Below are 21,733 nucleotides of genomic sequence, written 5' to 3' on the forward strand. Positions count from 1 at the left end.
ATAATCCCTAATTTATGAATTTATACCTTTTTACATTTTTTATGATCTTTATTTGAATAAGAGTATTTTATTCCCAAATTTGGTGTTAATTGCAGATTTCTAAGGAAGATTGGAGATTTGGATTAAAGATGAATGATTTGAGCTAAAAAGATAAAGATAGAAGGTCCCAGAATGGAAAAAGATGCAAAGAAAGATTGGGCCTTTTTTATGTTTTATCATTTAACCCGTTAGCGCGACACAATAAACAACCTAACCCTAGAAAACTAGGATAAATAGAGGGCTAGAGGCTCAACCTTAGTGTGCCAGATTGAGAGGAAAACACCATAGAGTGAATTGTAACCCAATTGGGAAAATAGAAGGTGCTAGAAGTATGTGTGGCTAATTCTACCCTTTGGGATTGAGAGTAATCTGCTCAAACTCTTATGTATTGAGGTGATATCTTATATATTAATATTCAGTTCTTGATTGATTATTGGTATTGTTGTTTTACTTTTAATTTTTCGTGACAAATTGAGAATCTTAAATCTGACCGGGAGGTATTTTTAGGGTTTGGAACTAAACAACAATACTTAGCATATTTGAGTGCTAGGAATAGACTTGAAATGTTAATTGCTATTAACGTCTGAGCTTCGTTCTAAGTTGTTCTTATAATTATGCGAGGGATCGATACTTAGGGAACATTCTTAAGGATTTTATATGCGAGGAATTGATATAAATGATTTTTATACGGGCATCAATTTCAATTAAAGAACTTAATATTGACATGCTAATCAAAATACATGAGAGTGAGAGAGATGAAACCTAATCCCTATTTTTCTAATTGAAACAACTAATTTTTTGTTTGTTTTCTTATTAATCAGTGCCAACACAATTAATTCAAAACTCTTTTAATTGTTCTGTTTTTATATTTAGCGATTATTGTACTCGATAATTCACTGTTCCTTGTGGGATCAATATTCGTCCTTAGGGACAATTATTACTTCTGACAAACGCGGTGCACTTGCCGTAAAAAGTCATCAAGACAAGGGCACATAAAAGTTGATTGCCCAAACAAAGAAAGCAATGAAAAGAAATCAAGCTACAAGGAGAAAAAGGGAAAATCAAGAAGAGCATATATTGCTTGGGATGAGAATGAAGTCTCCTTATCGAGCTCCTCATCAAATGAAGATGAAAAAGCAAACATATGCTTGATTGCAGAAGGAGATGATGAGTCATGTAGCTCAAACAATGTAAGTTCATGTGTTTCCTTAAGTGCTGAAAATTATAGTAAATTGCATCAAGCTTTTCAAGAAACTCATGAAGAAGCTAACTGATTGGTTCCCTCAAACAATCATTTGAAAGGGCTTAACAACTGGCTTGAAAAAAGGGTTAAGACACTTGAAGAAAAGCTGGAAAAATCAAAAATTGATTTTGAAAAACTTGAAAAACATTGCAAAAACTCTTCTCATGTGTGTGACTCTCTTGTTTGTGAAAATTGTGAAAATCTTGAAAAGAAAGTACATTATCTTGTTAGAACTGTGGATAAGCTTTCAAAGAGAAAATCCAACTTTGAGAATGTCTTGGCATCTCAAAATTGTGTTTTTGGAAGCGCTGGATTAGGTTTTAATCCACAGAACAAGCAAGATAATTTTTCAAAGAAATTTTCAAAACTACTAGTAAAACAACCGATTGTTAAGTCAAAACAACCGGTTGTTACATGCTTTTATTGCATGAAAAGAGGTCATTCTGTCAGATTCTGCAAAATAAGGAAATATTTTGTTCTCAGAGGCTTTATGAAATGGATTCCTAAAGGTTGTGAGGTTTCAAATGATAAAAATAAATCAAATGGACCCACATTTGTAAGGGGACCAAACCTTGTTGCTTGAATTCATTTTTATGTTAGGGAAACTAGAAGAACATGAGGCTCTGAGTCATCTGATCAGGTTCTTGGAAGGAAAGGATTAAGACTGGAACTGAATTAAAGGTATGTACCAATCCAAGTCTTTTCAAAAGTCAAAAGAAGCTTCTTGAACACAAACAAATGACTCATTGAAGGGACTTCATAAAAGGATAAGACCTTCCTTATCTCTGTCTTTAATTCTTTTAATTGTTGATTCATGCTTATTTTCTTCTTGTTAAATGATAAAATTCATATATCTTGAACATCTCTCTACTTATGCTCAAAATTTCAAATTCTATTTTATTGTTGCAGAAAAACAACCGATTGTTTTCTCGAAACAACCGATTGTTTCTTCTCTGATAACACTATGAAAGAATTGAATTAATGTCTCTATTCTTTCTGTCTATTGCAGATCTCAATTATGAAAGGATCCTGAGTCAATAAAGTTGTCTTGAAAGCCTGATTGTATTCTGAAGGAAGTTACAACATGTCATAAAGGAATATATTCCATATCTTGAAAATTCAAGAGCCTTAATGATTAGTCAAAGATCACATATGATGACCATGTGGTTTTCTGCTCTTTTCTGGCATTTTCTGTGCAGGTCTTGGTCCAGTCTTTTCTTCTTGAAGACTGAAACCCACTAATACCAATTGATCACTGTAGGGTTCTGTTATGCTAAAATCTGGTGCAACAGTTCTCTTTTACAAAAACAACCAATTGAGTCATCTCTTGCTCTCTTTGTGTGTGAGCCTTTGCCTCTTTTTTCTACTATCATGGAGTCCACTCCACCTACATCAAAGAGGATGAAAACAAGGGTTGTAAGGTCTGGAGGGAGGCTTGAGGGCTGGTTTTCAGGGGATAATGAGCTCATTGAGAGATATCGCTTTGAGACAAGCACAAAGGTGATCAACAATCCAAAAGTTTTCTCCTTTGATTGGCTGAAAAGCCAAAAGCTGGACAATGTGAGGAAGCTTCTCAAGGATCAATTGCTGAGAAGATTCTTGGAGATGAAGGGAAACATTTACCCATATTTAATTCGGGTATTCTACACCAACCTTAAGTTTGAAGGAAACAACCTTGTTTCTCATGTGAAAGGTGTAGAAGATTTCAAGGAAATCTTGGTGTTGTGGAAGATTTCAACAAAATCCAATACTACAAGAGCTATTTGAAGAATCAACAAGCCAAAGTGAGAACTTGTTATGTTGGAGGCTTGAAGTTAGATGAAAGGGTGTTAGCTCTTATTGTTACTTGGATTCTAACTCCAAAGGCGAGCAACCATTATGTTTTAACAGAAGAAGATCAAGATCAACTGGATTCATATCATCAAAGAACATATGCAAAAATCCATGAGGTTAAGTGACTACCTCTATCCCTATGATGTTTTAATCTCTAAATTCTTGCTCTATTTTAAAGTGAATCTTTAAGATGAGACCTCTGAGTTGGTTAAATCAACACAAGAAATTAATAATGGTTCTCTAAGAAAGATGGGATTCACCAAGATAAATGGAAGATGGGTGAGCAAAGATGGTGATCATGGTGGTTCATCAAGTGCTGCAACTGCTGATTTTGATGAAGAATATCAAGTTGCTGATATGGATATACACAATGAAGAACAACCTGCAACTAACTTTGATGCTGGAACAAGTGCAGGACATCAAGGAGATGTGATTCCTTTTATGTCTTCTTTTGAAAGATACATGGTGAATAGGCTTGATGGCTTTGCTGAAAATCAAAGAAATCTCCAAGATCTTTGTGTATTATATATTGTATTATTCAAAATACAGATGATTGAGATAGACGTAATTCAATCCCCAATATCTTTCTCTATATTTGATAAGTTAGTTTTGTTATGTCTTGAATCAAACCCTACACCTTTGAGTTACTTCTTGTGAAATCTTTAATTTGGTTATGAACAAGTTCTCAACATTATGTTCTATACTTAATGAGTTTTATAACAAAACATCTTAATTAGAATTGTTTCCTGTGGGTTCGACATTCGTACTTTAAAGAGTACTATATTACAGTTGATTCGGTAAACTTGCCGAGAAAAATCAACAGTTCACCCTTCCAGCAAGTCCAAGAAGAGGTCAAGGGAGGGTGGTAACATTGCTACCATCACCCGCTCCCCTGGCTCCCTGCTGACACCTCCTCCTCGTCGGGACACAGTCGAAGTGGACTCGCCCTGACCTAAACGTACGGCGAAGGCGGTTGATCCTCCCGAGACCGGGCGTTCAATGGAGGTCTTGATGTCGCCCCTAGTCCTTCTGGAGGGTGACATACAATTCACTCGGGGGATGCGCCTGACTCTTCTCGAAGTCACCCGAGAGGTTATTCGAGTCGTCCTCTCATCGAACTAGTTGGGGGGCCGGCTTGGAAATGATGTGTCGCTCGGTGGTTATGATCCAGTTGGGGTGTCAAGAACGAGACTGCCATGTCGAGGAGATATCTCGGTTGGATCATGAGTTGGTCGAGGCGTCTGGTCATCTGAAGCAGTCTCTGGCTGCTAACTCTGACCTTTCGAAGAGACCGGACTCGGAGGTGGCTGAGAAGGAGAAAGCTTAGCAGGAAACTGCTGAGGCTGGACGCCACTTGATGGAGGCAGAGGCCGGGATAGCTAGGGTGGTGGCTGAAAACACCCAACTGAGGAAGATGGTGGAGGAGAGGGATGAGAAACTCTCATCCTCGATGACCAAGTTGGATACCCTACAAGCTGTTAGGGACGAGATCGAGGCGGAGTTGGATCGCAACTTCGACCAGACCGAGGAGTTGTTGAAGCAGTGCTTCCTCCGAGCTGTCTGTGAGGCCCATGTGCTTTTTGGTGGCCATCGGCCTTTGGTACCTTTAATCTTGACAACGAAATATAACAGGGTCGGATCATGCCAATTCTCGAGGAAAAGGCTTTGGCGAGGCAGCAGGCTGGGCCAACTAAAAGTAAGGAAGACGAAGACCATTGAAGACTAGTTTCGCCTTCGGCCGAGTTGTGGCCTTTTCAGTTTTGAATCTCTCTCCTTCGAGGCCGGGGTGGCCTCCCTCTTTTTGCTATTATCAATATATCAACTGTTTCTTTTACATTATGCACTCAGTTTGAATGAATTTAAGCAAAATTTTCACAAGTTAAAATGTTGGTCTTTATTTGAGCAAGTGATCGGCCTTCAATGTGAATGTTTAATTGAACATGTTGAATGGGCGATCGGCCTTTAATGTGAGTCTTTAATCGAACAAGTTGATTGGGCGATCACCTCTTGTTAATCAATAATTTGATTTTAAGTTTATTTGCATCAAGTTAAGAGGTTAACTTGTGTGTGTTGATCGGTCTTGGCAGGGTATGCCGGTTAGGGCTATGTCCAGACCAGACCTAGTTGAGCAGTGTCGGTAGGGTATGCCGGTTAGGACTTCATTCAGACCAAACCGAGTGAGAGGTGTTGGCAGGGTATGCTGATTAAGGCTACGTCCATACCGAACCTAGTTGAGCGGTGTTGGCAGGGTTTGTCGGTTAGGGCTTCATCCAGATCGAACCGAATGAGAGGTGTTGACAGGGTATGCTTGTTAGGGTTACGTACAGACCAAACCTAGTTGAGCGGTGTCGATAGGGTATGTTGCTTAGCCCATATGTTTATTTTCCTATATAAACATAACCCTATGTGTTCACTATACACAAAGGATTTACCCTATTCTTTTTTTTCCTTTAATATGGTATCTAGAGCACAAGGTTAGGGTTTAGGGTTCAATTTTTATTGGTGAACCCACTATTCACTGGAATTTTCCAGCCACCGTCCCACTACCTTGTCGAAGCCGCCACTGCCTCGTCGGACCATCGCCAGAATCTTGTCAGAGTCGCCGCTGAAATCTTGTCGGAGCCACCGCCGGAATCTTGTCAGAGCCACCGTCGAAATCTCGTCGGAACCTCCGCTACAGACGCTGCCGAAATCGCTGTCGGAGCCTTCATCTTTGTTACTGTCGCCAATTAACCAGTGACTGGATTTGTCCTTGTCTTCTATGGCTTCTTCCGCTTTCGCTGCCACAATGGCTTCTTCCGTTGTCGCTACCATTGTGGCTTCTTCCGCAGTCATTATGCCGAATCCGTCTATTTATACTAATTACATCAATGTTCATCTTTTCATTGAAAAATTGGATGGAACCAATTATGACACTTGGGCATCAGATATTATATTATGGCTTAAGAGTCAAGGTTATGTTGATCATCTTACTCATCCTACTGTTGTTGAAAATGAGGTTTCTCATTGGTTGAGAATTGATGCTCAATTAGGCATTGTTATCAAATCTACCATTCACTCATCTTTAAAACAATTTTTTTGTACCTATGAGACATGTTCAGAAGTTTGGGAACAAGCGAAATTATTATACACCAATGATACTCAACGTCTTTATGGTGTGTGTCAAAATCTTCTCACAATTGTTGCTCCCAAACGTCTTGATGGTACAATGGCGGAATATCTGGGTAAACTTCATGCTCTTCATGATTTTAATGAGTTATTACCTCCTGCCCCCACTCCTTCTCAAGAACTAGAACAAAGATCCAAGTTTTTCATGTTATTGGGTTTACATGGCCTTCCTGATGATTATTCTCACGTTCGTGATCAAATTTTGGGATCTCCTATCGTGCCCAATTTTACTTTCACTTGTTCTACCCTTTTGCGTGTGCCAGGTAAACACACCACTGATATAACGTCTCATGTTGATGACTCTTCTACTTTAGTCTCTCAGCATAGTGATCATACTCGCCCTCACAAGTCGGGCAAAGGGTGTCACAAGTGTGAACATTGTGGCAAACTTGGCCACAAAATTGACAGATGTTATGCCTTACATGGTCGTCCTCCTAAATTTGTTGCAATTACTCAAACTGTCCTTGTGCAACCTTCTACTATGGATCATACTTCAATTGATACCTCAGGCCAACCTGCTATTTTCAATGAATTTCTTAAATGGTATGAGGATCGTTAGAACCCTAGTTTCACGACTTCTGTTGCACATTCAAGTACATCTTTTGTTGGTCTCACTCACTCCACTTCTCTTGGCCCTTGGGTTCTAGATTCAGGTGTCACCAATCACATTACTGGTAATAAATCTTTTTTCTCTTCCATATCTACTACGGGTTATTTACCTTCGGTTACCATGACCAATGGATATAGGGTACCATCACATGGTGTTGGTACTATTAATATTTTTTCTTCTTTATCTATTGATAATGTTCTTTATGTCCCTGGGTCTCCATTTAATTTATTATCCATTAGTCGTCTCACCTGTTCCCTAGATTGTGTTATTTCTTTTAACAAAGATTATGTCACTTTACAAAACCGGAGTTCGGGACAAATGATTGGCACTGGATGTGAGTCTCGTGGACTTTATCAACTACAGATCTCTGCACATGTTGGCGTGATTATGGATTCTCCATCTCTCATTCATGCTCGATTAGGTCATCCTACTCTTGCCAAGATGCAGCAGCTTGTTCCAAGTTTGTCTAATGTGTCTACTTTATCGTGTGAATTGTGTCAGTTAGGGAAGCACATTCGTAGTTCTTTTCCTAGTAGTGTCTCACAACGGGTTTCATCTCCTTTTGCCTTAGTTCACTCTGACATTTGGGGACCAAGTCGTATTAAGTCTAATTTAGGATTTCAGTATTTTGTTACTTTTATTGATGATTATTCAAGATGTACTTGGGTATTTTTAATGAAAAACCGTTCTGAGTTGTTTTCTATATTTCAAATATTTTACAATGAAATTAAAAATCAATTTGGAATTTCCATCTGAATTTTGCGTAGTGATAATGGACGTGAGTATCTTTCTCATTCTTTTAAAAATTTTATGGCTTCTCATGGTTTCTTCATAAAACTTCATGTGCTTATACACCTCAACAAAATGGGGTAGCTGAGCGCAAGAATAGACATTTTGTTGAAACAACTCGTACTATTTTAATCCATGGTGATAATCCTCGGCGTTTTTGGGTGATGATGTTCTTAGTGCATGTTATCTCATTAATCACATGCCAACAAAATTCCTCATTCTATTTTATTTCCACATGACCCTCTCCACTCTTTACCTCCCAAAGTTTTTGGGTCCACATGTTTTATTCATAATTTTAGTCCTGGTCTTGATAAATTATCTTCTAAGTTACACAAATATGTCTTTTTAGGGTTCATTAGATCACAAAAAGGATATAAATGTTTCTCACCTTCTTTAAATCGTTATTTTATTTCAGCAGATGTTACCTTCAATGAATATTCCCTTTACTTTAAGTCTTGTCTTTCTCCTTTAATTTCTTCATCTAATCAAGTTAATATTCCTTTTATTGTGCCTAGTGCACCTAACGATTCACCACCGCCACCAACTCTTCAGGTGTATAGTTGTTGTCAAACGTCTCATCGTCCATCAACAGACTCTATTCTGGTGCCAACACCTCGTCCCCCTCCAGCTCCTACAATTGAACCTCTGATAGTTGAACCTAATCTTCCTATTGCTATCCGTAAAGGTATACGTTCTACTTGTAATCCCTCTCCACATTATACTGCTTTGAGTTACATAGACTATCTCAACCCTTTTATACCTGCCTCTCGTCTATTTCTTTTGTATCTATTCCAAAATCTGTAGGTGATGTCTTAGCTCATCCTGGTTGGCGTCAGACCATGCTTGATGAAATGAATGCGCTTCAGAATAATGGAACTTGGGAACTTGTTCCTTTACCATCTAGGAAATTTGTTGTTGGTTGCAGGTGTATTTTTGCTATCATAGTTGGTCCTTATGGTACTATTGATCGTCTCAAAGCTCGTCTTGTGGCTAAGGATTATACCCAAATTTTTTGTTTAGACTATGGTGATACGTTTGTTGAACCAAGTGGAGTTCAAGCTTTGAAGAATCCAAAACCCTTTGAAGGATGTTGAAGGGTTGTGCTTGTTGTTGCTGAGTTGTCTTAGATAGGATCTGGAGTAGTTTGAGTTTTGTAATTCACCCTTGATCGAATCCAAAGCATAGGCATTCTCAATCTTTTTAAAAAAAAAAGTGTTTTTCAAACTAAGTTAAAAACAACCGATTGTTTTGTCGAAACAACCGATTGTTTTATACTTAGGTGTTTTTAGAAAAGATTGAAAACTGTTTTTCAAATGGTTGAGCTGTTAAAACCAAAACAACCGATTGATTCGAGAAAACAACCGATTGTTTGTTTTGGTACCATAACAGAAAAGTGGTTTTTGTTTTTTACTGAGCTTTAAATGTTTTAACTGATTACGCTTCAGTCTTTAATCCTTTGACCAATCTTTTAAATGCAATGAATAAGTTTGTTAAGATTTGATAACAAACAACATCTTTGAATATATTCAGAAAAACAGATTTGAGTAATAACAATTAACACAAGTTTTTGAGTTTTTCAAAGAGTTGAGATTGCTTAGAGATTGAGATTGATCAAAGTGTGTGAAATAGGATTTCTGCTTGTATTGATTTCATATTTGCTTATGTAACAAGTGTAATCTTTGTATTTGTTGAACAAGAATCTTTGTGTTTGCTGAGAAGTGTTGTGTGTTCTTGAGGGGATCAAGATCAACATTCTTAGTGTTGGTGTGTTGGCCAAGAGAAATGTGTGTCTTAAGGGGATCAAGGTCACTTTCTTGGTTGTGTTGTAAGTGATATAGGTTTGATTGCTTAGTGGTGTTCCTCAGTGGTTTCTGAGAAGACTGGACGTAGCTCTGGATTTAGAGTGAACCAGTATAAATCTCTGTGTGCATTTTCTCTATCCCTTAACTCTTTAAATTCAGTTTTGATATTTGTAAACTGGTATAAACAACCGATTGTTTCGTTTCTGCGAAACAATCGATTGTTTTGCTGGTGCTGTGCTTTTAGCTTTGTGTTTTGAAAAACTGATTTCTTTATTAAGATATTCTCAAAATAATTTCATTCAAGGCTTAAAAGTTTTCGAAATCCCTCTTTAAACCATTCACCCCCCTCTAGTTTAAAGCCATATATTCTAACAATTGGCATCAAGAGCTTGGTTCTTGAAAGTTATTCAAGTTTATCCAAAAAAAAAAATTCTATGGCTGATAAACAATCTTTTGAGGAAGGTGCTTCAATCTACAAACCACCTTTATTCTGTGGATTGAATTACAAATATTGGGAAGCCAGAATGAAAATCTTTGTGGAATCTATTGATCAAGGAATTTGGGATTCAATTGAGAATGGTCCTTACACTCCAAAGTTTAAAAAGAATGGTTCTTTCATTGCAAAACCTTTATCTCAATGGACCAATGATGAATGTAAAATGGCCAAGCTTGATTGCACTGCTCAAAACATAATAGCTTCTGCACTAGATACTAATGAGTTTTTCAGGATATCAAAATGCAAAACTGCTAAAGAGATGTGGGACACACTCAAGGTTGCTCATGGAAACAATGAACCAAAGGAGGCAAAGTCAAAGAGTCAAGCAAGAAGGAAAAGAAGGCAAAACAAGAAAAGCCCCAATCTCTGCTTCATGGCCAAAAAGGAGGATGACTCAAGTAGTGTAAATTCATCTAACTCCTCAAACTCTGAAAATTATGATCAATTACTTCAAGCCTTTCAAGAAATGCATGAAGAAGCCAACCGATTGGCCTTTTTGAACAATCGGTTAAAAGAAAAGAATAGCTGGCTTGAAAACAGAGTAAGATCACTAGAAGAGGAATTAGAAAATTCAAAAATAGATTTTTGAAAACCTTGAAATCATTTACAGAAACTCCTCTTGCAAGTGTTAATACTCTTGTTTGTGAAAATTGCGAAAATCTTGAAAATAAGGTTCACTATCTTGTTAAAACTGTGGATAAGCTTTCTAAAGGTCAATCCAACTTTGAGAGTGTCTTAGCATATCAAAACTGTGTTTTTGGAAAAGTTGGATTGGGTTTTAATCCACAAAACAAACAAGATAGATTTTCAAAATCATTCTTGAAAATGCCAGAAAAACAACCGATTGGACCATCGAAACAACCGATTGTTACATGTTTCTATTGCATGAAAAGAGGTCATTCTGTGAGGTTCTGTAAAATCAAAAAATTTGTTGTTCCTAGAGGCTTTATGAAGTGGATTCCTAAGTGCAATAAAGATTCAATTAATGAATATAAACAAAATGGACCCACATTCATAAGGGGACCAAATCTTTGTACTTGAAAATATTTTTTGTAGGAAATCTTGGAGGAGAGCAAGCAACAATGGTACTTGGACAGTGGATGCTCCAAGCACATGACAGGGGACAAATCAAAGTTCCTAAGCATCTCCTTTAAGCAAGAAGGGCATGTCACATATGGAGACAATAATAAAGGAAGGATTCTTGGGAGAGGATCCATAGGAGACAAAGACATATTGGTCATCCATGATGTGCTCTATGTAGAAGGTATAAAGCACAATCTGCTGAGCATTAGCCAACTATGTGACAAGGGATATCAAGTGATGTTCAAGTCAAACACATGTGAAATCTGTCTACCCAACACAAAAGAGGTAATGTTGGTAGGTAAGAGAGTAAATAATGTGTATCTTCTAGATATCTCTTCACCATGTTCAATTGGATGTCTTCTATCCAAGCAAGATGAATCTTGGCTTTGGCATAGAAGAATTGCTCATATTCACATGAATCACTTGAACAAGCTAATTTCAAGGGATTTTGTGATTGGGCTACCAAAGCTCAAGTTTGATAGGGATCACATCTGTGAAGCGTGCCAAAAAGGGAAACAAGTGAAAAGTTCTTTTAAAATCAAAAATGTTGTTTCTTCTTTAAAACCCCTTGAACTTCTTCACATGGATCTCTTTGGACTCTCAAGAACTATGAGTCTTGGTGGAAATTATTATGCTCTTGTTATTCTTGATGACTTTTCTAGGTTCACTTGGACTCTTTTCTTGGAATCAAAGAGTGATGCCTTTTCTGCATTCAAGAAGCTAGCAAGAAGGTTACAAAATACAAAGAACTGCAACATAGGCTCTATTAGAAGTGATCATGGAGGAGAATTCCAAAATGAGAAGTTCAGTAAGTTCTGTGAGAAAATGGGGATTCTGCACAACTTCTCAGCTCCAAGAACTCCACAACAGAATGGTGTGGTAGAGAGAAAGAACATGTCTCTTGAAGATCTAGCAAGGACAATGCTTAGTGAATCATCTCTTCCTAAGTACTTTTGGGCGGATGCAGTGAGCACTTCTTGTTATGTGATGAATAAAGTGCTTATTAGGCCCATTTTGAAGAAAACTCCATATGAACTCTTCAATGGAAGGAAGCCTAACATCAACCATCTCAGAGTTTTTGGCTGCAGTTGTTTCGTTCTCAACAATGGAAAGGAAAACTTGGGAAAGTTTGATGAGAAAGCGGATCTTGGCATCTTCATAGGGTATTCTCTCACAAGTCATGCATACATAATCTACAATAAGAGGTTGATGACGGTAGAAGAATCAGTTCACGATGTCTTTGATGAGGTAGATCACAGAAACATCCAAATCCCGAAGACCAAAGCTGAAGAGGATGAACAGAGCATCAGTTTGGAGAAGCTGTAAATTTGTGCAGAAAAACAACCGGTTGATTCGCAGAAACAACCGATTGAAATTCTGCAACAGAGTGAGTTGCCCAAAGAGTGGAGGATTCCTAGAGATCTGTTAGTGGAAAACATCATAGGGCAGATAAAGGAAGGTGTCTCCACACGAAGCTTCATCTCAAACTTCTGCAGGCACACAACTTTCGTCTCACAAATTGAACCAAAGTCAATTGATGAAGCTCTCAAGGATGAGAAGTGGGTTGAAGCTATGCATGAAGAGCTGAATCAGTTTGCAAGGAATGAGGTATGGTTTCTTGTCCCTAGAACAGATGAGATGAACATTATAAGTTCGAAGTGGGTATTCAGAAACAAGTTAGATGAAGATGGTGTGATCACAAGGAACAAAGCAAGGCTAGTTGCCAAAGGCTACAATCAAGAGGAAGGCATAAATTATGGTGAAACCTTTGCCCCTGTTGCTGGGTTAGAGGCTGTGAGGCTGCTGCTGGCTTTTGCTTGTATGAATGGTTTCAAACTCTTCCAAATGGATGTTTCTTGAATGGCTACATCAATGAGGAAGTGTATGTGGATCAACCACCGGGTTTTGAAGATCATAAGCATCCCAATCATGTCTTCAAGTTGAAGAAAGCTTTGTTTGTATGGACTGAGCAAGCTCCAAGGCAGTGGTATGAGAGGCTTAGCAACTTTCTGCTATCACATGGTTATGAAAGGGGAATGATAGACAAGACTCTCTTCATCAAAAAGTCAAATTCAGAAATAATTCTTATACAAATCTATGTTGATGACATCATCTTTGGTGCTACACAAGATAGGTTCTGTGAAGAATTTGTGGCTGCAATGAAAGGTGAGTTTGAAATGTCTATGATGGGAGAATTGTCTTTCTTTCTTGGATTGCAGGTTAAGCAAACAAAGGATGGGATCTTTCTATGTCAATCAAAGTATTGCAAGGAGATTCTCAAGAAATTTGAAATGGAAAGCTGTAAAGAAGCAAGCACTCCAATGCCATCAAACAGCTATATGGATGTTGATTCTGCTGGAAAGAGTGTAGATCAAACCAAATACAGAGGATTGATTGGCTCGTTGCTATATCTAACAGCTAGTAGGTCGGACATCATGTTTGTCGTGTGCCTTTGTGCTAGATATCAAGCAAATCCTAAAGAGTCACACTTCAAAGCTGCAAACAAAATTCTGAAATATCTAAAAGGAACATCAACTGTTGGGTTATGGTATCCTTCTCACTCTCCAATTCATTTAATTGGTTATTCAGATTCTGACTTTGCAGGTTGCAAGCTAGATAGGAAGAGCACAAGTGGTACTTGCAACCTTCTTAGCTCAAGCCTAATCTCATGGCATAGCAAAAAGCAAGCATGTGTTGCTCTCTCTATTGCTGAGGCTGAGTATATAGCTGTTGGAAGCTGTTGTGCACAAATTCTATGGCTCAAACAACAACTTGCAGACTTTGGATTAAAGATCAGCAAAGTCCCTTTGATGCTTACCAAAAATCAAATTCAGCACTCAAGGACCAAACATATTGAGATAAGACATCATTTCATCAGGGATCATGTAAACAATGGGAACTGTGAAGTGAAGTTTGTGGAGACCAAACTACAACTAGCTGACATCTTCACGAAACCACTACCAAAAGAGAGGTTTTTCTTCCTAAGCAATGAGTTAGGTATCCTTGATCTTAATAATCTCTCCTAAATCTGTGTCGTTACTGTTAAAGTCTATTTGTGAAGACAAATAGGGGGAGAATTAATTGGTTCTTGTGTATCCTTATCTGAAACTGTTTAATTCTGTTAAAATCTCTGATATAAAACTGTTTTTTGTTACTACTGATAAAAACAACCCATTGTTTCAAGTAAACAACCGATTGTTTATCAGGTTTTATGTTTTAAATGTGTGAAAAAAACTAACCTACTGCTGTAAGAAGCATTGGATGGTAGATATGCTATTTTTGCAGGTACTGCTTCAGATTCAATCAAGTCAAACACAAGCACCAGGGATTTGTCTTCATCAAATAGGGGGAGATTGTTGAACCAAGTGGTGTTCAAGCTTTGAAGAATCCAAAACCCTTTGAAGGATGTTGAAGGGTTGTGTTTGTTGTTGCTGAGTTGTCTTAGATAGGATCTGGGGTAGTTTGAGTTTTGTAATTCACCCTTGATCGAATCCAAAGCATAGGAATTCTCAGTCTTTTTAAAAGAAAAGTGTTTTTCAAACTAAGTGAAAAACAACCGATTGTTTTGTCGAAACAACCGATTGTTTTATACTTAGGTGTTTTTAGAAAAGATTGAAAATTGTTTTTCAAATGGTTGAGTTGTTAAAACCAAAACAACCGATTGATTCGAGAAAACAACCAATTGTTTGTTTTGGTACCATAACAGAAAAGTGGTTTTTGTTTTTTACTGAGCTTTAAATGTTTTAACTGATTACGCTCCAGTCTTTAATGCTTTGACCAATCTTTTAAATGCAATGAATAAGTTTGTTAAGATTTGATAACAAACAACATCTTTGAATATATTTAGAAAAACATATTTGAGTAATAACAATTAACACAAGTTTTTGAGTTTTTCAAAGAGTTGAGATTGCTTATAGATTGAGATTGATCAAAGTGTGTGAGATAGGATTTTTGCTTGTACTGATTTTAGATTTTCTTCTGTAACAAGTGTAATCCTTGTATTTGTTGAACAAGAATCTTTGTGTGTTTGCTGAGAAGTGTTGTGTGTTCTTGAGGGGATCAAGATCAGCATTCTTAGTGTTGGTGTGTTGGCCAAGAGAAATGTGTGTCTTGAGGGGATCAATGTCATTTTCTTGGTTGTGTTGTAAGTGATCTATGTTTGATTGCTTAGTGGTGTTCCTCAGTGATTTCTGAGAAGACTAGACGTAGTTCTGGATTTAGAGTGAACCAGTATAAATCTCTGTGTGCATTTTCTCTATCCCTTAACTCTTTAAATTCAGTTTTGATATTTGTAAACTGGTATAAACATTCGATTGTTTTGTTGGTGTTGTGCTTTTAGCTGTGTTTTGAAAAACTGATTTCTTTATCAAGATATTCTCGAAGTAATTTCATTCAAGGCTTAAAAGTTTTCGAAATCCTTCTTTAAACCATTCACCCCCCTTATAGTTTAAAGTCATATATTCTAACAACGTTTTCTCCAGTGGCAAAGATGGCCTATGTTCGCTTATTCATAACTATGGCTGCTCTTCAACAATGGCCTCTTTATCAATTGGATGTCAAAAATGTTTTTCTTAATAGAGATTTGCAGGAAGAAATTTATATGGAGCAACCTCCCGATTTTGTTGCTCAGGGGGAGCCTTTTGGATTGGTATGTCGTCTTCGTAAATCCTTATATGGCCTCAAGCAGTCTCCTGGGGCTTGGTTTGGAAAATTTAGCAATGTTGTTCAACAATTTGGTATGACTCGCAGTGAAGCAGATCATTCAGTTTTTTTATCGTCACTCGAGTGCTGGGTGTATTTATCTTGTCACAAGTAAAACAACACTTTTGTCAACATTTTCAGACCAAAGATCTTCGCAAACTCAGGTATTTCTTGGGGATTGAGGTAGCACAATCCAATATTGGTATTGTTATCTCTCAAAGAAAATACGCATTGGATATTTTGGAGGAAATTTGGTTGATGAATTCGAAATCTGTTGATACTCCCATGGATCCCAATGACAAGCTTCTACCTAATCAAGGGGAGCCTCTTTCATATCCTGAGAAGTACAGGAGATTAGTTGGTGTTTCCTTTGTAGTTAGTGTGGTGAGTCAATTTCTTAATTCTCCATGTGAAGATCATTGGAATGCAGTCATTCTTATAGTGAAGTACATTAAAGGCTCTCCTGGAAAAGGTTTGTTATATGGTCATAATAACCATACTAAAGTCGTTTGTTATTCAGATGTTGATTGGGCAGGATCTCCATCTGATAGAAGAACAACTTCTGGTTATTGTGTCTCCATTGGTGATAACGTGATCTCTTAGAAGAGCAAGAAACAAAGTGTTGTGGTAAGATCTAGTGCAAAAGTAGAATATATAGCTATGGCCTGGCTACTTCTGAGCAAACCAAACATATTGAGATTGATTGTCATTTCATTTGAGAAAAGATTATATTGGGAGATTTAAGACTGAATTTGTTAATTCAAATAATCAATTAGCAGATATTGTTACTAAACCCTTACGAGGGTTTAGGATTGATTACATTTGTAACAAGCTGGGTACATATGATCTATATGCACCAGATGGGGAGTGTTAGATATTATTAGATATAATTAGATATTATTTGATATTATAGATATTGTTAGATATTTCATATTTATGTAATGGGCTCAGCCCATATGTTTCTTTTCCTATATAAACATAACCCTATATGTTCACTATACACAAGGGATTTACCTTATTCTTTCTTTTCCTTTAATATATGTGTTTTGTAATTATTTGAGAAGTTGAAATAGATTAGAGGAGTGATTAACAATAGCAGAGTAAAGACTAGGAACTAAACAAGGGTATTTCTTAACCATTCATAGTAGTAACCTACTACAATAGGAAATTGGAATTGAAGCTAGAATCCTAATTTTTCACCATAAATCTCCACACAACTCAGTCCAATCATAAAATTATTAATCTAAATCAATTCCAATCCTGAGAAAATTAAAATTCTGAACTTTTTTATTTGTTTGGTGGTGGAATTGTGAACTATGTGCATGGAGTTCAGAAAAGCCTAAACAAGGCGTGCGAGCCAAAACAGAGCTAGAGAAGCGTTAAACAGAACCTGAATCCCCATCAGGTAAATGTTCTTCCATTTCCGAGGTAAAATTTATTGGTGCCCCGTTGTTATACTGTTGTATTACCAAAACGGATGCTGTTGTGGAGTAATCATGTGAGGCCAACAAACCACCAACAGGTCCCAGTTCAGGGCACTCACTGCTTTTCAGAGCAGATGCAACTTCACTGACTGGCCTTGAACCCACAAGAAACAGACTGGAGCTATTAAACTCATGGATAATAGCAATTGTTTCTGCAGTATTTTTAACTCTTCTCTCTTCATAGATGATGGAGTCATCATTGGCTGTTTTCACCTTAAATTCATCGAGGAATTTCTCATCCTGTGAGATTGATGTGGTGCCAGAGGAGGAGTCATCCACATCAACTCTCAAAATCTCTCCTTCATTCGGTGGTTCAACTACAAAGCGAATAACCACCAATTTGATGCCAGGGTGCTCAGCCATACGACCTCCGTAAGCAAGGGCTTCTTGATCATCACCACCACCAAAGAAAAGCACCGTAACACGATAAGAAACGTTACTTGCAGAGACATGGGATGTACCACCAAGCCCACGATCGACAAAAATTCCAACTGAGCACGGTGCATGCTCGAGTACCCTTTTGTTAACGCCTCGAAAATCATTTCTAGTGGTATTTAGTGAACCATCCAAACTTTGATGCTTATGAAATGGAAGAATAATGACTGCGGCTTCCTTCCTCTCAGCAGTTTCACAAATGTCTTCATGTATGTTAGCCATAGATGAGATGGCGGTCATTGGCCGGATAGACACTTGACCTAGTTGCCTGTAAGCCTCAAACGCCACAATAACCTGGTCAGAATGTGAATGACAACCTTTGTTCCAGAATGGCAACCCATTTCTTCTTGCCTTGTGTACCATTAATATAGATGAGGACCTCTCAGAGAATTCTTTAAGGTGCATTGCATACATACAAAGACCATCACGCTTCTGGATTCCTCTTGAAGCCTCAATCAAATTTATCATTGATGGAATATTTCTTGCACAATGGAAGCAGGCAAGAATCCTCAGTTGGCTATTTGCATTTTTCCTCCAAATTGTTCTATATTTGTAATCAGATCGCTTCCTTGCAGGCTTATAGATAGCCGTCACAAGAGGAGTGGTGACGAAGGTAGTGAAAACAGCCATAAGAACCATAATGGCGAAGGTCTGATCATTCAAAACCTGCAAATGCATATATTAAACATTTCACGGTAATAGACTGTAAAGTGCAGCTTGTTAAACTGATTATAGGGAACAATGAGAGCAAGAAAATTGAAATTACCTTTCTATCTTTACCAATGTTGAGGACTATTAATTCAACTAGGCCTTTGCAATTCATTAAGAACCCCAACACCAAAGCATCGTTAAGAGATACTTTACAGAGAAGGGAAACAACAGTAGTCCCAAGAATCTTTCCAAAAGAAGCCGTAAATATAACAAAAACCAGAAGACCCCATGATTGCAGCCCCTTTATGGTGGCTATATTAGTCTTCAATCCACTTGACACAAAATAGAGTGGCAGAAATAGACCAGACACAAGATCCTCTACTTTCTCCACAAGAGCACTGGCAAACGGTCCATCATTTGGGATCAAAATTCCAACAACGAAAGCACCAAACATGGCATGGATTCCAATAGCATCTGTGACAAACCCTGCAGCCAGAACAGCAGCTAATGTAGCACATATGTATATCTCTTCAACTGGTTCACCTTCATGGCATCGTTGGCTCACCCATTTGAAAATTGGAGGGACAATGATTGATGCACAAATGACAAAACCACACCCTGCTAAGAAGACCCACAATGAAACAAGTGGAGATCGTTCATGGCCTGACAAGGCAACAGCCAGAGCAAGCAGAATCCAGGCAGCAATATCATTAATTGCTGCAGCTGACATAGCTGTTCTCCCAACATTTGTGGTTAAAAGTTTTAACTCGGCCAAAATACGGGCTAATACAGGAAATGCAGTAATGGACAGAGCAACACCCATGAATACAAGGAATGCGGCACTATCTGAACCTTTGGCAATTGATTGTTTTAGAACAAATGATGAGCCAATTCCCATTACAAAGGGTAGGCTTATTCCAGCCATAGCAATAGCAAGGACTCGGTGTCCAGATTGACGAAGAGATTTAAGATCTAACTCCAGGCCTGCTAAGAATAGAAAAAATATAAGGCCAATGTTTGCTAGAGTATCTAATACTGTAAGACTCCTGGATGGGAAAACTGCCTGCATATAGCTTTTACTCCGTCCAAGTGCTGATGGACCAAGAAGTATTCCTCCCTGTCAATAGCAGTCCTACACATTAAAATCACTGTACATATTTTGGCACTAACATCTATCCTGACTTATGCATTGTTTAAAATCATATTGCATTCTACACGATAGATTTCATATTAAATGTGAGACTCGTTTAGAGCAGTGAAACACAGTGAAGTCTAGAGACTATGAAATTATATAAATATGGAACATGAAAAGTTCTGGTCACATGACAAGTGCCTCGTAACCTAATAGCAATCCAACTTGATTAAGAAGTAAATGATGTCAGGTTCAAACCCTACGAGCCATATTGCTCACACTTAGCCCCAGTTGCCAGGCACTCCATGTAACCACTAAACGGAAGAAGAAAAAAACGAGAGAACCACGTATTACTAATACAAATAAATAATATTTAGTTTTCTTATTGAAAAAAGTTTAAATTAGGGGGAAGGCACACCACTTATAAAGTCAGGAAAGACAACCAACCTTGGCAAGGATTGATTATAAAATTAACATACACCTACCAACACAGAATAAATTTGAGTGGAACCAAATCACAGATAGTGAGAACAATGACTCGACCACATGCGTCAATCTCCGTTAGCTATTTATTGTATTATGAACTACAAAATATAAGCTAAGATAATTAGATTGATTAAAACTAAAAGAAAAGAAATGAACTTACAATAATCTCTGCAATAACTCTAGGTTGCCTTAAAGGTTTTAGAAGATATGCCAGTCCCCTTGAGACCACAAGAACAAGGCATATCTGCAAAATAGCAAGGGGAAGCGCAAAATCAAGAGGGTTGTCACCCTGAAACACGCCATTTGAGATGGCTTTCATAGGCGCCGGGCAAGCATTTCCAGATGTAGCATTGGAAGCCATTTCAACAATCCAAAATCCACAACTGACGGCAGATCCACCTAAAATTTGCAGAAACAGGGATCTCAATCTTATCTTATGCAACTCTCTTTGATGGACATTAAAATATTAAAAAAAAAAAACAATCTGATAACAAGATGTGCCAATATTAAGAAAGGATGTTAGTAAACAGGAGAGAAAAAAAAAAGATACAGCTTAGCTAGCATCCAAGAAGCTACCGCGTAAATCTCGCAATACAAGATACTCCGTAAAAAAACAAAAATAAAAAAAAAACCATGACTAATAATCGGGAACAAACTCCAAATCAGGGTAACAACTTTTTTTCCAAGGACAATCGCTCTCCCACACAGTCATGAACAACTCATTCTACCCAAAACACAAACGAACGAATTGCGATATATGAGTCTCATGATCGCAAACCGGTTCTCAAGAATTTGTTAAGAGTCTTATGATCGCAAACCTTTGTGTTAATAATAATATATAATAAACTTACGTAAACAATAATAATAAGCATAATTGGGAGTGGCTGAGTTGAACGGAAACCGGTTAAAAAGGAGGCACATCGTTAGCAGTCATTTTTACTTGCATGTTGCGCGCATAATCGGGTGGAATATTTGAAAACAAAGGCGATTATTACCTAAGAAACAAAGAAAAAGAAAAGAAGAGCACTGAAAAAACACCTGCTCAACGTGAATGGTTGGTGAAGGAAGAAGAAGAAGATGAATCGGATTCACTTGTTCATCCTAATGCTCTTCAAATTTGATTCCTAGGAAAAAAGTGATTCTTGAGAAGACGGAAAGGAAAAAAACGCGAGTAATCCAAAAATGGATAAAAGCACTTACCTGCGATTACGAGAGAGCGCCGACTTCAACACCAGATTGAACAAAACTCTGCCAAATTCATCACATAAGCGCTTTTTTTGTGTGCATGATAACTTTGACCTTCTGATTCCAATGCTTTATACTGATTCACGGGCCCATCTTTATCTTTGACTTTTTTCCCTGGATTCACGTATAGTATATGACTTTTTTTTTATGTAAATAAAATATTGAGTTCTAACTATATTTTTTAATACGTTATTTTTATTTTTTTTAATAAGTATATTTATAACATTAGTTAACAGAACAAATCCTCGTAATATTCATTAAACTGATTTTTAATGATAGTTTGAAATTAAATCATTGTGTATATTCTTTATTCTTAATGCACACACACTATACTTTAAAATACATTTAATCCCACTAATTTTATATAATATAAAGAAAAGAAAGAATTAGTGAGTATTTAAAAAAGAAGTGGTGGATCTTGAACAGCAAAAAGTCCTGTTGTCCACTTCACAGTGACATGTTTAATTAATTTAATTTTAAAATATTGATTTAATTAATTAATATGCAGACAGTGACTGTTTCATGCTACTGTTAAA

General features: G+C 37.4%; 2 protein-coding genes across 4 annotated transcripts; one reads left to right on the forward strand and one right to left on the reverse strand.

Moving 5' to 3' along the window:
* The first annotated feature begins 5,951 nt into the window (after positions 1-5,951).
* Positions 5,952-15,850, forward strand: LOC150029114 (uncharacterized). The gene is made up of 2 exons (XM_090297942.1): positions 5,952-6,826; positions 15,652-15,850. Exons 1-2 carry the CDS (start codon positions 5,952-5,954, stop codon positions 15,803-15,805), a joined length of 1,029 nt encoding a protein of 342 aa, XP_090154068.1. The 3' UTR covers positions 15,806-15,850.
* Positions 15,851-16,879: 1,029 nt separating this feature from the next.
* On the reverse strand, positions 16,880-21,243 carry LOC137811458 (cation/H(+) antiporter 18). 3 transcript variants are annotated; one of them, XM_068613224.2, is made up of 5 exons: positions 21,153-21,243; positions 20,991-21,076; positions 20,113-20,351; positions 18,450-19,451; positions 16,880-18,349 (listed from the first exon to the last, which is right to left on the reverse strand). In XM_068613224.2, the coding sequence occupies exons 3-5, from the start codon at positions 20,311-20,313 to the stop codon at positions 17,144-17,146; spliced, it is 2,409 nt and encodes an 802-aa protein (XP_068469325.2). In that variant the 5' UTR covers positions 20,314-20,351; positions 20,991-21,076; positions 21,153-21,243; the 3' UTR covers positions 16,880-17,143. The 3 variants fall into 3 exon arrangements, with proteins under 3 accessions (XP_068469325.2, XP_068469326.2, XP_090154718.1); XM_068613225.2 differs by lacking the exon at positions 20,991-21,076; XM_090298592.1 differs by lacking the exons at positions 20,991-21,076; positions 21,153-21,243 and adding an exon at positions 20,804-20,938.
* Positions 21,244-21,733: the final 490 nt, after the last annotated feature.

Source organism: Phaseolus vulgaris, chromosome 2 (assembly GCF_051622355.1).
Source record: "Phaseolus vulgaris cultivar YP4 chromosome 2, ASM5162235v1, whole genome shotgun sequence".
Taxonomy (NCBI): Eukaryota; Viridiplantae; Streptophyta; class Magnoliopsida; order Fabales; family Fabaceae; genus Phaseolus; species Phaseolus vulgaris.